Here is a 17090-nt window from a genome sequence, read left to right on the forward strand (position 1 = left end):
TGCAGTTAAACTATGCAAGAAAACATATGTATCAGAACACACAGTGTGCAGTTAAACTATGCAAGAAAACATATGTATCAGAACACACAGTGTGCAGTTAAACTATGCAAGAAAACATATGTATCAGAACACATAGTGTGCAGTTAAACTATGCAAGAAAACATATGTATCAGAACACATAGTGTGCAGTTAAACTATGCAAGAAAACATATGTATCAGAACACACAGTGTGCAGTTAAACTATGCAAGAAAACATATGTATCAGAACACACAGTGTGCAGTTAAACTATGCAAGAAAACATATGTATCAGAACACATAGTGTGCAGTTAAACTATGCAAGAAAACATATGTATCAGAACACACAGTGTGCAGTTAAACTATGCAAGAAAACATATGTATCAGAACACATAGTGTGCAGTTAAACTATGCAAGAAAACATATGTATCAGAACACACAGTGTGCAGTTAAACTATGCAAGAAAACATATGTATCAGAACACACAGTGTGCAGTTAAACTATGCAAGAAAACATATGTATCAGAACACATAGTGTGCAGTTAAACTATGCAAGAAAACATATGTATCAGAACACACAGTGTGCAGTTAAACTATGCAAGAAAACATATGTATCAGAACACATAGTGTGCAGTTAAACTATGCAAGAAAACATATGTATCAGAACACACAGTGTGCAGTTAAACTATGCAAGAAAACATATGTATCAGAACACATAGTGTGCAGTTAAACTATGCAAGAAAACATATGTATCAGAACACATAGTGTGCAGTTAAACTATGCAAGAAAACATATGTATCAGAACACATAGTGTGCAGTTAAACTATGCAAGAAAACATATGTATCAGAACACACAGTGTGCAGTTAAACTATGCAAGAAAACATATGTATCAGAACACATAGTGTGCAGTTAAACTATGCAAGAAAACATATGTATCAGAACACATAGTGTGCAGTTAAACTATGCAAGAAAACATATGTATCAGAACACACAGTGTGCAGTTAAACTATGCAAGAAAACATATGTATCAGAACACATAGTGTGCAGTTAAACTATGCAAGAAAACATATGTATCAGAACACATAGTGTGCAGTTAAACTATGCAAGAAAACATATGTATCAGAACACACAGTGTGCAGTTAAACTATGCAAGAAAACATATGTATCAGAACACATAGTGTGCAGTTAAACTATGCAAGAAAACATATGTATCAGAACACATAGTGTGCAGTTAAACTATGCAAGAAAACATATGTATCAGAACACACAGTGTGCAGTTAAACTATGCAAGAAAACATATGTATCAGAACACACAGTGTGCAGTTAAACTATGCAAGAAAACATATGTATCAGAACACATAGTGTGCAGTTAAACTATGCAAGAAAACATATGTATCAGAACACACAGTGTGCAGTTAAACTATGCAAGAAAACATATGTATCAGAACACACAGTGTGCAGTTAAACTATGCAAGAAAACATATGTATCAGAACACATAGTGTGCAGTTAAACTATGCAAGAAAACATATGTATCAGAACACATAGTGTGCAGTTAAACTATGCAAGAAAACATATGTATCAGAACACATAGTGTGCAGTTAAACTATGCAAGAAAACATATGTATCAGAACACATAGTGTGCAGTTAAACTATGCAAGAAAACATATGTATCAGAACACATAGTGTGCAGTTAAACTATGCAAGAAAACATATGTATCAGAACACACAGTGTGCAGTTAAACTATGCAAGAAAATATATGTATCAGAACACATAGTGTGCAGTTAAACTATGCAAGAAAACATATGTATCAGAACACACAGTGTGCAGTTAAACTATGCAAGAAAACATATGTATCAGAACACACAGTGTGCAGTTAAACTATGCAAGAAAACATATGTATCAGAACACACAGTGTGCAGTTAAACTATGCAAGAAAACATATGTATCAGAACACATAGTGTGCAGTTAAACTATGCAAGAAAACATATGTATCAGAACACACAGTGTGCAGTTAAACTATGCAAGAAAACATATGTATCAGAACACACAGTGTGCAGTTAAACTATGCAAGAAAACATATGTATCAGAACACACAGTGTGCAGTTAAACTATGCAAGAAAACATATGTATCAGAACACATAGTGTGCAGTTAAACTATGCAAGAAAACATATGTATCAGAACACACAGTGTGCAGTTAAACTATGCAAGAAAACATATGTATCAGAACACATAGTGTGCAGTTAAACTATGCAAGAAAACATATGTATCAGAACACACAGTGTGCAGTTAAACTATGCAAGAAAACATATGTATCAGAACACATAGTGTGCAGTTAACTATGCAAGAAAACATATGTATCAGAACACACAGTGTGCAGTTAAACTATGCAAGAAAACATATGTATCAGAACACATAGTGTGCAGTTAAACTATGCAAGAAAACATATGTATCAGAACACATAGTGTGCAGTTAAACTATGCAAGAAAACATATGTATCAGAACACATAGTGTGCAGTTAAACTATGCAAGAAAACATATGTATCAGAACACATAGTGTGCAGTTAAACTATGCAAGAAAACATATGTATCAGAACACATAGTGTGCAGTTAAACTATGCAAGAAAACATATGTATCAGAACACATAGTGTGCAGTTAAACTATGCAAGAAAACATATGTATCAGAACACACAGTGTGCAGTTAAACTATGCAAGAAAACATATGTATCAGAACACACAGTGTGCAGTTAAACTATGCAAGAAAACATATGTATCAGAACACACAGTGTGCAGTTAAACTATGCAAGAAAACATATGTATCAGAACACATAGTGTGCAGTTAAACTATGCAAGAAAACATATGTATCAGAACACACAGTGTGCAGTTAAACTATGCAAGAAAATAACACCAAGATTCAACCTGGAAAATGGTGTTAGGCAGGGATGTCCATTAAGTCCCACACTTTTTAACATCTACATAAATGATTTAATTGATGAACTAAACAACCAAAACAACTTTCCTCCACAGCTTAATAACAAGTTAATACCATGTTTGTTATATGCAGATGACATTGTCATCATGTCAGAAAGTCAAGAAGGTCTACAAACCTCCATGGAGGGGGCCTGCATAGCTATGCAAACAAATGGGGACTGCAAATAAACGTGAATAAAACAAAATCAATGATATTTACAAAGAATGGATACAATACTGAAAAACTTAACATAATGTGTGGAACAGAACCCATTGAAAAAGTCACAAACTACACCTACCTTGGTGTCAACTTTAACACCAATGGCTCAATGGATTCCACAATGACCAGACTTGCCGAGAAAGCCAGAAGAGCAGAAAAAGCACAAACATCAATCTTGAATGCTGATAACAACACCACTTCAATTAAAACCAAACTTTTTGAAACCACACAAATTCCAATTTTGACATATGCAGGAGAGATGTGGGGCTTGTGCACAAATGAAAAATGGGATACAACATCTTACATGTACTGAAAAATTTCACCTCAAATTTTGTAGACATGTTTTAAATATTGGCAACAACACAAGCAATATAGCAGTTAGAATGGATTCTGGTAGACTGCCACTTGTCTATTATTTACACTATAAGTCATTTACATATTTCAATCACTTGATTTCATTAAAGGAAGACAATATTGCATACAATGCATTGATTGAAATGCAGAATCACACCCAGGATGATCATTGGCTGTCAAGACTAACAAAAATTAAAAAGGAATACAGTATTAACCAAGATGTCACAGAGCTAAACTTTCAAAAAATCTCAGCAAGTCACAGTCTTGATATCTGGAAGAAGGTCATGCAAAGGGCTGATTCAAAACTCAGAACATATCAGCTTTTCAAAAATGATATAAAACAAGAAGTATACATAGATCAGCTTAATGATAGACAGGCAATCAGAATTCTAAGCAAATTCAGACTGAGCAGCCACAAATTACATATAGAAACAGGTAGACATACACGACCAAAAACAAATATTGAGGACAGAAAATGCATCAAGTGCCAAGTCATAGAGGATGAATTGCACTTTATCACAGAATGTGTACTTTATGAATCTGAAAGACAGGAATTATATTCCTTGTTTGATAACATCAATGGTATCAAAAACACCCCCTTGGCTATTTTCGCCGATTTTTCGTCGCCGGAGCGATTCACGTCCCAAATTTTGGTTCTCCGGGCGTCTCTAATAAATACCCTATCTAACCGCTGGACTCAATTAGCTAAATTATGAAAAAATCATAGAAGATTGGGCGAAAATCGGTCGTTTTTGGCTTCAACGTTTTTTTGCTCGGAAACGCAAGGGCGATAAGACTCGATTTTCAAGAACGCAGGTCGCTCGGATCGGACGGTTTCTATTGTTTCGAGTCTGTTGTGTGTCTATAAACATAACAACTTTGTTTTTTGGTGGATATAGAACATGCTCTGTTCCAATAAAGGATTTTTATATGCAAATCGAACATTATTAAGGTAGCGAGAAGGTTGTGTGACGTTTTTAAATAAAACATTCTCTGTCTGTTGTCTCGTTCAGAACAGTAATTTAGGTTATATATATCAAAAGACTAAGTATAGAGGTGCAAGTTCGCACAAACTGGACAGACATTGTTTACATAATTATCACGTGACATCAAAAATGGCGAACCTTGTAAAAATGACTAAGTACGCGATTGCGAGAGCACACTGCGGAATTTCCTGGTGAAATTTAAGTTATGCATTGTCCGTAATCAAGTCCATTGAAATGCGTCTCCGATAATCAAAAGACCTATTATTCCGATTTCTATGCAGGTTTGTTTTTTTGTCCCCAAATTATTTCATACTTGGCACCTTTAACAGACTATTATTCTGTGACAAAGCATTTTCTTTAAAAACCCAGACATATTTCACACCATCATTATCTTTTGAACGATAACTGCGAGTTTGAATGTCCTAGTTCGAACGCACTTGATTTGGCGGCGGTCCCAATGAGTCGTTCTCGATCAAAACTTCAACTCGAGAAAAACGCGAAAAACAGTTTTGGTTAATAAAACACTGTAGATTTGCTGCATTATTATAAATATACACTAAAAATGGCCAAACATATTAACCACTGATATCATAGAACTCATAAAGAGTGTCAGATAATGAATAATTTCAAGCTCGAGCGTGAAAAATGAAGAAAACTGCTGGCATTTGAGTCCGTACTCCAGGAACGTTCGGGTTTTCCATTGTTATGCAAACGAACAACGAGGGATAATCCTCTGACAAACATTACTGTCCCACTGTACACGCTGACAGTTTAAAAACAAGCTAATCCTTTAAATGTCTCAGATAAGACATCTAATAAAACGGTTTTCATGGTGAAACAAAATGGCCGATGTTTGAAAAAAATTGCTGTGTCAGAGTGCGACACTGAGTGGCAGATTTTTCTTTGCCTCGTCTGTCAACGCTTTCTTTCTTTTCTTCGCCATTGCGTTAGAAAAAAATGTATTAGTAAAATAGAATATTGACTTGAAAAATAAATACTCCTTTCGCACAACCTCCCGCCCGCTTCCGCTTTCCAATCACCTTTTTCTTTCGCTTTTGCGACCGCTTGTTGAATTCAACCGGACAATTTCCGCTTTTTTTTCGACCGCGCAAACCCCGAAATATCACCGCCCACCTGCTCGCTCGCGCGCATTTAAAATTCGGACTAACAGAATAATTTCCGAGGTTCACATTGTCTTATAATTGTCTTTCTGGTTTTCATAGATGTTGAACAGATGACAAAAGTTCAAATACTTTTTTGTTTTAACTATATATAATTATATGCACGCAACCTGACCCTTTGACCTCGATTTTGGCGTGGACTGAATATTTTATTTTAAACAATATTCTGACGTGAAATACAAAATGTATTTCAACACAAGTACGACAGGGTTGTCTGGGGTTTCTTTCCTGATTGTTGAGTCTTCGCAATGTGTTTTGTATAATTATTGTTGTTTTCCCCCGATGCTGAAGGACCTTAAAGCTAAATGGCAGTTACATGCATGGGCTGAGTGAAAGAAAATATTTCTAAGCCTAAAATAAAACCTAATATTACACCTCTTTGTGTATTTGTTAATTTTACATATGTTTGTCATGACAGTATGTTTGTAAATATCTAGAAAAATCTCGTCTTTCGTTGATAATTTCGATTGTTTGTTTGGAATGTCGATCCCCATTGGTTTCTCCATACTGAGTTTAGGAAGGGCGTCGATCAACACCGTGACAATCAGCCGAGAGAAGACAAACATTGACCGTAATTCATGGAGATCATGTCCGTAATTTGTGGGCTGAAACCCCAAATAATTAATCAAGTATTATTATTTTAATATATATTTTATTTTACATCGCAAAACTAAACCATGCCCAAAACAGAGCTAGAGTTGTTCGCGGTGAAACAACCGCATTGAAGACGATGCAACTTCAACTAGCCATTTCTTACCTTGAAATAAAAAAAATAAAAATTCGAAGAGCATCGGGGAAAATATTAATAATCATCCTTATCAATCGCTTGCTTTATTTTATTCGAATCTATGAAATTCACGATTTTTTTTACAATGATCATGACTTAATTTTAAAAATTGAATGTCAAATTTTACCAGACGTGGACCGATGTGGATTCGATATCGTTATTTTTGGAATTAATCACTAACATTTCCTCGTTTCTCTGCTCTGTCAAAAGGAGTTACCTAGGCTTTTTTCACGTAACTGTCTCATTAAAATAAAAATAAAAATATTAAATCTAGAACAAGCACCCAAAACACGTAACAAGAGGTCCCAGTTCAGTTGCTTTCACGATACAAGTGTAATACAGCTATTAGATTTGAAGTGTCGTTCAGAATGTAATAATAGTTAATACTAGTTGTATGTTCACACTTCACTATCAAAACCACCATTTCGACCACCCATGTGCCAGTTTTCAGTGTTTGGGCGAGCGGTCAATGTTGTTTTCAATAAGCGAGCGAGCGAAAAAAAAAAACGCGATTAAAATGCGGTCGGTTTCCGGTCGGACAACACCGCGTGGTCGGAAATTAAGCGATAAGCGGTCGATGTAAAAGCGGAAGGTTGGGCGAAATGAGTACTGTATGACCATGTTTCTCGGACGAAGTCTCGACTGACAATAATGCTGACAATGGACGTTAGATAAACACGCATTGTTTGCAACTGGAAGCTTATCACCCGTTATATCAGAATCGTCAAGTACAGAGTATACAGATAAGATGTTATCATTTAATTCCTTCCAAAGATAAACACTATGCAAATATCCACGAAACGGCAGTTGTAGTCTTTTCTGCTAGTGTTTTAAAACACTAATTTGAGCAACGTTATTTCGCAATTTCGATCTTTTGTAAAACTGGGGTGATGTATCAAGGTCTAAAGTAACCGTTTTATAAATTTTTGAAAAATCAAGAAAAAAGTGAAAATTTCCCTTCTCGCTACCTTAATAGTTCCTTATTGTAACGTCTCCCATATAAATAGTTCTCTACTCCCCAGAATTTGACAATGGTACTAACCCAGAGTTTTCTTTCTGTTCAGCGCGTCTTTGATTGTAGCAATGTTTACGCCACTGTACGAAAATACGCACACTCGCATTCACTTGTCATTCATTCTTGTCATTTGACAAGATGGCTGCCATAAACACAGTGACACTTCGTGCTCTGTAATAAGTTTTGTTTTTTTGTTGGTAACTTGGGAAATCCACATCTCTGTATATCTAGAAACAACTATAAAAACATATTGAATTCGCTGCGGATAGAATGGCCGAAGAAAAAAGAATACGCAAGGAGGTACGTGATCCGATGTTCCTGTACGAGAATGACGAAATCAAAATGCAGGTCAGCTCCACACAAAGGAAATCTAAGACAAAGAAATCTGGTAAGAACTTTTATGCAGTCGCAAAAGGCCGATCCACAGGTATCGTGACAACCTGGGATGAATGCCATTTATTTAAAGGGTTTCACAGTGAAGAAGAAGCTAAGATTAAGAAATTTCTTATTTCCGCTGATGTGTGCACCGACACTTCAGTAAATGATGCCTCCACTGTAACAAGGATACATGTATTGCCAGTGAACTTGATGCAGCAGGCGACAAATCAGTCACTGAAAATAACAGTGACAACAAATCTGGTAGCGAAAAAACCATTGATGACTGTAAAGGGACTCAAGTAATGAGTCCAACGAGCTCTCCGAGTATTGAAGGCAAAACAAAGGACATATTCGAACAATCTTTAAAAGAGAGATTAAAATCAACGCCATCCAAACAAAATAATTCGTTGTCATCAATCATAACAGACCATTTTACGCGCATACAGAAGACTACAAACCAATTTAATGGAAGAATCACCTTATTAGAAGACAAGTATACAGAGATTGTGGATTCGAATAACGAAGATAAACAAGTAATTAATACTAAAATACATGAAATACAGGACATTGTAGACAATACAAAAGAAGTCAATAAGCAGGTGAAAGGGGAAGTAGACCAGCTGAAGAAGTCAATAAGCAGGTGAAAGGGGAAGTAGACCAGCTGAAGAAGTCAATAAGTTCAATACTTCAATTAGTTGACAACAAAAACCTAGCTGTCCAGACCGCTGTTGACTTACAAGTCAATAATTATATAAAAAAATATAGAACACTCAACGAAACTGAAGCTTGAAGAAGTAGAGACAAAGTGGAAGAGTACATACGAAATTATGATGTCAGAAATGGAAGAGTCAATGAAGCAAAAAATAACCGACACTGAAAGCAAATTAAAAGCCGAATATGAAAACAGACTAATAAACACGAAAGAACACTTCCAATCATTAATAGAAAAATCCGAGTCTGAGAGTAAGGCAAGATTACAAGAAGTGAACAATAAATTGCAAGATATGAATAGGAAATGTGATTCCTGTATTGCGCTTCTGAACCAAGATGCTAATAGCAATACAGATCTTGACAAACAATCACAATCTACGTACAGGCCAACTGATATTCCTACATCAACCTCATTTCCCATTACATTTGCCGAAGATTGCGTTGATGATCACGTGAAGTCCCTCGATAATACTAAAATCAGCAAACCAGTTGCCTCAACAACCGAAAAGCCGACAAATAGCCCTAGTACATCATCCTCCAACAGTTTACATTGGCCAGAGGAGGTCTCAATTAAGTACGACACTACTGCAACGAAGCTGTTATTTGGCGCTTTTTAAACGCGTAACATCTCAGTTACTCGCATGTTCCCACGTACTTCTGTAGATCATATAAAGACCTACACACTCAAGCGTACATCTAATTCTACTGACACCGTTGTGTTACACTTAGGAACAAATGATTTGAGTGAAGGACTGCCACCTAACGAGTGTCAACTATTAGCAATTGAAATAATAGACACTATTAGTAAGAACATGCCGAATGCACAAGTGATTTTCTCTGAAGTATTACCACGTCACAACAATGACCAGGAAATGAATACAAACATAAATAGGTTCAATGAGCTGATGAGAGAATATGTTGATAAACGCGATGATAATGTTATTATTTTGATTAATCATGACGATTTATCAAGATCGCGCAACATGTATTCCAAAGATGGCATTCACATCAACAAGATAGGAACCGCTAGTCTTGTACGTAACATCAAACAAACCATGAAGAATAAAGTGCAAGACAGTACATCATTTACAAACAGTAGCAGACCAGTTTAATACAACAATCGTTCTTCCAGAAAGCCACCCACTTTTCGTCGCCAATACAGCAATGAAGGCCGTGATAACTACCGAAACCGGAACAATTATCAAGAGCGCCACCAACGCCAGACGGAACAGTATCCAGCAACATACACAAGACCCCGCTCGCAATCCAGTACAATGAACTCCTCAGACATGTTCTCGAAATTCGAAAAATTCTATGACTTTATGAACTCTTTCTAAGCTGTCCTGAAATTGAATTAATTATTTGATCACTTGTCGTAAGTACCCTGAATTTTGAATATGATAATACCGGTAATATCTAGTATCTTTCCCCAAGTTACCTTCATTTCAAAGTGAGACGATTCTTGTGTTTTGATTTTCTTTTATAATTTTAGTATGCACCCATTAACATCTAAATTTAAATTAGGCAGTTGGAACGTTAATGGGTTAATTAACAATTTTAACTTCTAACACAGAATTTACCAGTCTCATTTTATCTCTTGATTGTATTTGTTTACAGGAGACTTGGTTAAATAGTAATAGTTCTTTTACTTTGCCTAGTAGCTTAGTTTTGAAATTATTAGACAAGATAGAAATTAATTTTTTTTTTATTTAGATATTAGTAAGCAGAGAGTTTCTAGAGGGGGTGTTGCTGTCTTATACAAAGCACAATATAACAACTACATTCACAAAGTCAGTAACTGTTCAAACCACTTTCTCTGGTGTAAAATTGATAGAGATTTGTTTAAAATACAGAAGGATATTTATATCGGATGTGTGTACATACCACCAGAGAATTCTATTATTCATAAAAAAACAGATACGGATATTTTTCATCTCCTAGAAAAAGACATACTCTACTTTTCCACTAAAGGAAACGTCATTTTGTTAGGGGACTTTAATTCTAGAATAGGAGATTTAACTGACATTATTAATGAAGACATAAACCAACACATTCCGCTTCCTTTGGATTATGTGAATGATAATTTTGAACCACGTAATAATATGGATAGTGTCTCAAAATCCTGTGTTAACAAATTTGGTAGAAAACTCTCCCAAATGTGTATTGAATGTAATCTTGTAATTGTAAATGGCAGGACAGTTGGGGACTCGGCAGGTAAATACACTTATTATTCACCCAATGGATGTAGTACAATTGATTTTGGGGTCATTTCTAAATCAATTTATAATTATGTACAATATTTCAAAGTTGATAGATTAACCCACATTTCGGATCACTGTCCCATTATCCTATCTTTATGCTTAAATCCAGACCTCCCAAATAATTCTCAAAGAAATCATAGTAATAGATTGGATCCCTTACCAACTAAATATATTTGGGACAGTGACTCAAAAAAATAAATTTTTATCTGCTTTAGAGTTAGCAAAATGTAATGAAATCAAAACATTTATGTCGGCAAACCATGAGAACTCTGACAAAATGGTATCAGATTTCTCTTCACTTCTATGTCAATTGGCAGAAAAAAGCCTTAAAAAAATCCACTTCAAAAGAATAATAAAAAATAAAATAAATAAAAAAAACAACAACCAAAGATGGTTTGATAAAGATTGCCATTTATTACGTAATGAACTTAAAATGCATACTAAATTAATTCAGAGATTTCCTAATGACCCTATTGTTAGAGGTAAATTCTTCAAAACACGTAAACAATTTAAAAAAATCCTCAAATACAAAAAACAAGCAGCCTATCGGCTGAGATAGCTCCGCTGTTAGCAATGCACATTTCAATTAAAGAACTGAAGACATCATTAGAAAATGAACAATATGTATAGTATCAAAGCAATCAGATTTACAGTTTTTAACAAGAAGTTGAAAATATCACTTTCTACCAAAAATGACAAAAATATTCACCAAAATTAGAGAATTGAAGATATCATCACGAAATGAACAAATCTAAGAAAGGTCTACATGTAGTATCTATATAGTAATATCAAAGCAATTGAACTTTTGGTTTTTAACAAGTCGAAAATATCACTTTTTACCAAAAATTACAAAAATATTCACCAAAATTAGAGAATTGAAGATACCATCACAAAATGAACAAATCTGAGAGAGGTCCACATGTAGTACCTATATATGTAATATCAAAGCAATCAGACTTGGTTTTTTACAAGAAGTCGAAAATATCACTTTTTACCAAAAATGACAAAAATATTCACCAAAATTATAGAATCGAAGATACCATCACGAAATGACCAAATCTGAGAAAGGTCTACATGTAGTATCTAAATATGTAATATCAAAGCAATTGAACTATTGGTTTTTAACAAGAAGTCGAAAATATCACTTTTTACCAAAAATTACAAAAATATTCACCAAAATTAGAGAATTGAAGACATCATCACAAAATGAACAAATTTGAGAGAGGTCCACATGTAGTACCTATATATGTAATATCAAAGCAATCGGACTTGTGGTTTTTAACAAGAAATCGAAAATATCACTTTTTACCAAAAATTACAAAAATATTCACCAAAATTAGAGAATTGAAGATATCATCACAAAATGAACAAATCTAAGAAAGGTCTACATGTAGTATCTATATAGTAATATCAAAGCAATTGAACTTTTGGTTTTTAACAAGTCGAAAATACCACTTTTTACCAAAAATTACAAAAATATTCACCAAAATTAGAGAATTGAAGATACCATCACAAAATGAACAAATCTGAGAGAGGTCCACATGTAGTACCTATATATGTAATATCAAAGCAATCAGACTTGGTTTTTTACAAGAAGTCGAAAATATCACTTTTTACCAAAAATGACAAAAATATTCACCAAAATTATAGAATCGAAGATACCATCACGAAATGACCAAATCTGAGAAAGGTCTACATGTAGTATCTAAATATGTAATATCAAAGCAATTGAACTGTTGGTTTTTAACAAGAAGTCGAAAATATCACTTTTTACCAAAAATTACAAAAATATTCACCAAAATTAGAGAATTGAAGACATCATCACAAAATGAACAAATTTGAGAGAGGTCCACATGTAGTACCTATATATGTAATATCAAAGCAATCGGACTTGTGGTTTTTAACAAGAAATCGAAAATATCACTTTTTACCAAAAATTACAAAAATATTCACCAAAATTAGAGAATTGAAGATATCATCACGAAATGAACAAATCTGAGAGAGGTTCACATGTAGTACCTATATATGTAGTATCAAAGCAATTGGACTTGCGGTTTTTAGCAAGAAGTCGAAAATATCACTTTTTACCAAAAATGACAAAAATATTCACCAAAATTAGAGAATTAAAGATATCATTACAAAATGAACAAATCTGAGAGAGGTCCACATGTAGTACCTATATATGTAATATCAAAGCAATTGCACTTGCAGTTTTTAACAAGAAGTCGAAAATATAACTTTTTAACAAAAATAACAACAATATTCAATAACAAAATTAGAGAATTGAAGATATCAACATGAAATGAACAAACCTAAGAGAGGTCTACCCAAGGTACATATACACCAAGTATCAAAGCATTCAGGCTTGTAGTTTTCAAGAAGTCGTCAAAAAAGTAAAACATTGACACGGACGACGACGACGGACGACGACAACGGACAATCACTCATATGATAAGCTCCGCTCGACAAAGTCGACAGCGGAGCTAAAAAGTAAGTGGTACAATGAACTTAACTCAGTACTGAAATCTACAAATACAACACTATCAGATATTGACAATATAGAGCTAAAATCGTCACAAATGTCACGGATATATGATAAAATAAAAAATGTATTTATAAAACATTGGATTAACTCAATTAATGATGATAACAGACAAAACACTAATACAAAAAACAAACTGAGGACTAACAAAAAATTTAAAACAAACTTCATTTTGGAAAACTACTTAATTAAGCTAAAAAATAAAGAACTGAAAAGTACCCTAACTAAATTCAGACTGAGCAATCACAGTTTAGAAATTGAAAAAGGAAGACACAACAGAATCAAAAGTAGCGACAGAATCTGCAAATTGTGTAATAAAAATGATATTGAAGATGAACATCACTTCCTCATAATATGCCCAGTATATAGTAAAAAGAGGGTCATTTCATACAATGAAGCTGAAAAGATTATTCCTGACTTTACTAATCTCACAGCTGAAAATAAATTCATAAAAATAATGTCAAATAATAACTTAGCAATTCCTCTGGCACAATACAGTGTTCTCCCCAAAGCGTTTTAGCGTAGCGGGGCCGCTACTCCATTATTTATGCCGCTACTCTGAGAGATTGCCCGCTACTCTGTGGCATTTCCTGTTACTCTTTCTTTTAGCTTGTTAATACACGTGCGAATCTGTTAGTCAGCGTCATCAGCGTCCGGTACTGTGAGCCAAATCAGGTGTGAATGGATATCTGAAATACAGCTTTGCTATTAGACAGCAGCATCTACTTATTCATTAACTTTTTTTTTTAAACCTATTCATTGGGTTTTTGTTTTTATATTCAGTTTATATTTTTTTGTTGGTGTTTCATTTTACTTTATTATATATTTCCGTTACTAACTTCAATTTAGTCTGTTTCTGGTTGTCTTTAAACTATTAGCCATTGTAATTTGATTAATTTTTATCTGTAATTTTTGTTGTTGTTGTAACCTTTAACCTCCTTCAGTAGGTTGTTATGAGTTAATAAATTGTTTGATAACTTGAGCGTTTTAGGAATGTGGGAATAGAAGCAAATAGATGGAAATGCCAGTTACATCACTCATGAAGATTGATGATTCGATTGCTGGCTGGAATAGATATATTTAGTGTTAATTTCTCAATTTCGATGTGTAAAATCATATCGCTGCTGTGGACGGCGACGGCTGACAGATTGTTTTGGTTCTGCGGCTCTCTTGGCATGGGCAACTGATTTTTAGGTTTCTATTTTTTTATATGTATTTTGTATATGTTTTTGAAATGCAGTCCCTCACCCCCTATCAAAAACAAGGACAAATTTATATGTATTATGAATGCCCATACTAGACAACAATTACTGGGGTTAATTAAATATATCAAAACAGCGTATACAATAAGAGAGCAAATAATATTACCACAGTAGTTTACTTTTTCTTGTTTGTCACACTTTTTGTTTTGTTTGTTTTTAACTTTATTACCTTCTACATGTGTAGAAACCAAAAAAGAATTGTCAAATTTTCTTTAACGTTGTAATAAAGCAATATTCTATTCTATATGTAAGACAAGGGAGGAAACAAAATGTGCACAGATTTTTCTAGCAGCTGAAAATCACACCTCAAAATACAAAATACCTTGTCCAAACAAGTTACGAGTGCTTACAAGACACTGAACTATCACAAAATGTTGTTCGATTACCTATTAATCATATATTTTTCCAGATTTTACCCATTTATGACGAAATTTGACAATTTCTATTCTCTGATACCAGCCTTCAGGTTATGTCAATCTGCGCACGCGTGCACGCCCTCAAACGCCAGTACTGCATTTCCTTTTTTTTTAGTCAGAGTTCTCAACTATTCATAATCATTCGAGATAAATCTGAAGCATCCGGTTTGATATTTCAACTAAATTGAGAAAATCAGGTAAGACAATATAGAATTGTGTATATAAATGATTGTGCATAGTTGAGAATTTCAAACTCTGGCAGCAAAGAAAAGAAATGCAGTCCTGGCGTTTGAGGGCGTGCACGTATGCGCAGATTGACACAACCGAAGGCTGGTATCACAGAGAATAGAAATTGTCAAATTTTTAACATTAAAATGATTGACATTTGTATCTGATCGTCAAAAAAGTACTTGTCCATATTGAGAGATATTGCTCTGGAACAGCATTCAAAATCAGCCATTTTGAATACATGTATATATATAACATGATGTATAATGAATATATAAAATTTGAATATAATCAGTCAAAGCATTTAAGAGATATGGCTATAGAAGCCCAATCATTAAAACAAAATGGCTGCCAGTCAACCATTTTGAATCCAATCTGAAAAATAAAATGATGTGCATCAGGAACCTGTAATGTCAGTATGTACCAAGTTTGAACAAAATCCATCCATAAATGCCAGAAATGCTTGATATTTGATGATTTTTTTAGCACAAAAATGACCACCATTCGGCCATTTTGAATAGGATCGTCAAACCAATATATCTGTTTATCTATGACATGATGTATAATGAATATTTAAAATTTGAATATAATCAGTGAAAGCAAGTCAGAGATATGGCACGAGAACCACATTCATTAAAACAAAATGGCCGCCAGTCAGCCATTTTGAATCTTATCTGAAAAACAAAATTATTTACATCAAGGTCCCATAATGTCAAATGTATATACCAAGTTTGAACAAAATCCATCTGTAAACAGCTGAGAAGTGGTTGATTTGTAGGATTTTTAAAACAAAAATGGCAGCCATTCAGCCATCTTGAATCAGATCGTGAAACAAATTGATGTGCATATGTATAATATCATGTATGATGTATGTGTGAAGTTTGATTGTGATTGGCCCAGGCATTTCCAAGATACACGCCGGGACGCACGGAGATCAAAACATAAGTCCCCGTTTTCGAACTGCATCCAAACGGGGACTAATAATTAGTATACTGTTGCATTTGCTTATTTCAAGATATTGCTTGACTTGATCATACAAAAACATGCAACCCTTCAGGACAATATGATTTTATTGCAAGAAAATTGCACACTATATTGAGTTGAGAGGGCATTATGATCTTTGCTGATTGTACGTGTCATACATCACATGTAGAGCATCAGGCTTGAATTAACCTTGTCAATATTCTAAAGTGTCTTCATTTGTATACGTCTCTTTGCCTGTAGATACCTTATTCAATGTACACATTGGAATTGCAGCATGGAAAATACTATGTTGGCAAGACAAGACATTTACAGGAACATAAAAAAGGAAAGGGTAGTGCTTATACAAGAAAACACCCAGTAAAGGATTATGTTGAGGTGACGTGACAAATCAACATTTTACATACATGTATGTTCTCGGCAGGGTTATAGCCAGCAAATTTAAAAATGCTTGTCTAAAGATTTTATCAAACTGAAAAATAGCATTTGCTAGTTTATAGCCATAGTCTTTTTTTTTATTATTTATGGTTATTTTCAATTTATGGTAATTTCAATGAAAATTGGACATGATTGTAAAGATTTTGCCAGTCAAATGAAATTATGTAGCTGTCTAAAATATGGCCAACAGGCAGCTGGCTGAAAGCCTTGTTCTTGGCCAGTGTGCCCTCTATTAAACAGGATTGATTTTGTAGGAATCCTTAATCAATAGGCAAGGCATTCTTCAAGAAAAAACAACTTGTGACTGTATAGGTGACTAGAGGCACATTACCTTCATATTTA

General features: G+C 34.2%; 1 protein-coding gene across 1 annotated transcript; it reads left to right on the forward strand.

Moving 5' to 3' along the window:
* The first annotated feature begins 9261 nt into the window (after positions 1-9261).
* On the forward strand, positions 9262-9732 carry LOC146747412 (uncharacterized). The gene has a single exon (XM_085498432.1). The coding sequence runs from the start codon at positions 9262-9264 to the stop codon at positions 9730-9732; it is 471 nt and encodes a 156-aa protein (XP_085354558.1).
* Positions 9733-17090: the final 7358 nt, after the last annotated feature.

The sequence above is a fragment of the Saccoglossus kowalevskii genome, chromosome 4 (assembly GCF_978046115.1).
Source record: "Saccoglossus kowalevskii chromosome 4, keSacKowa6.1, whole genome shotgun sequence".
NCBI classification, from domain to species: domain Eukaryota; kingdom Metazoa; phylum Hemichordata; class Enteropneusta; family Harrimaniidae; genus Saccoglossus; species Saccoglossus kowalevskii.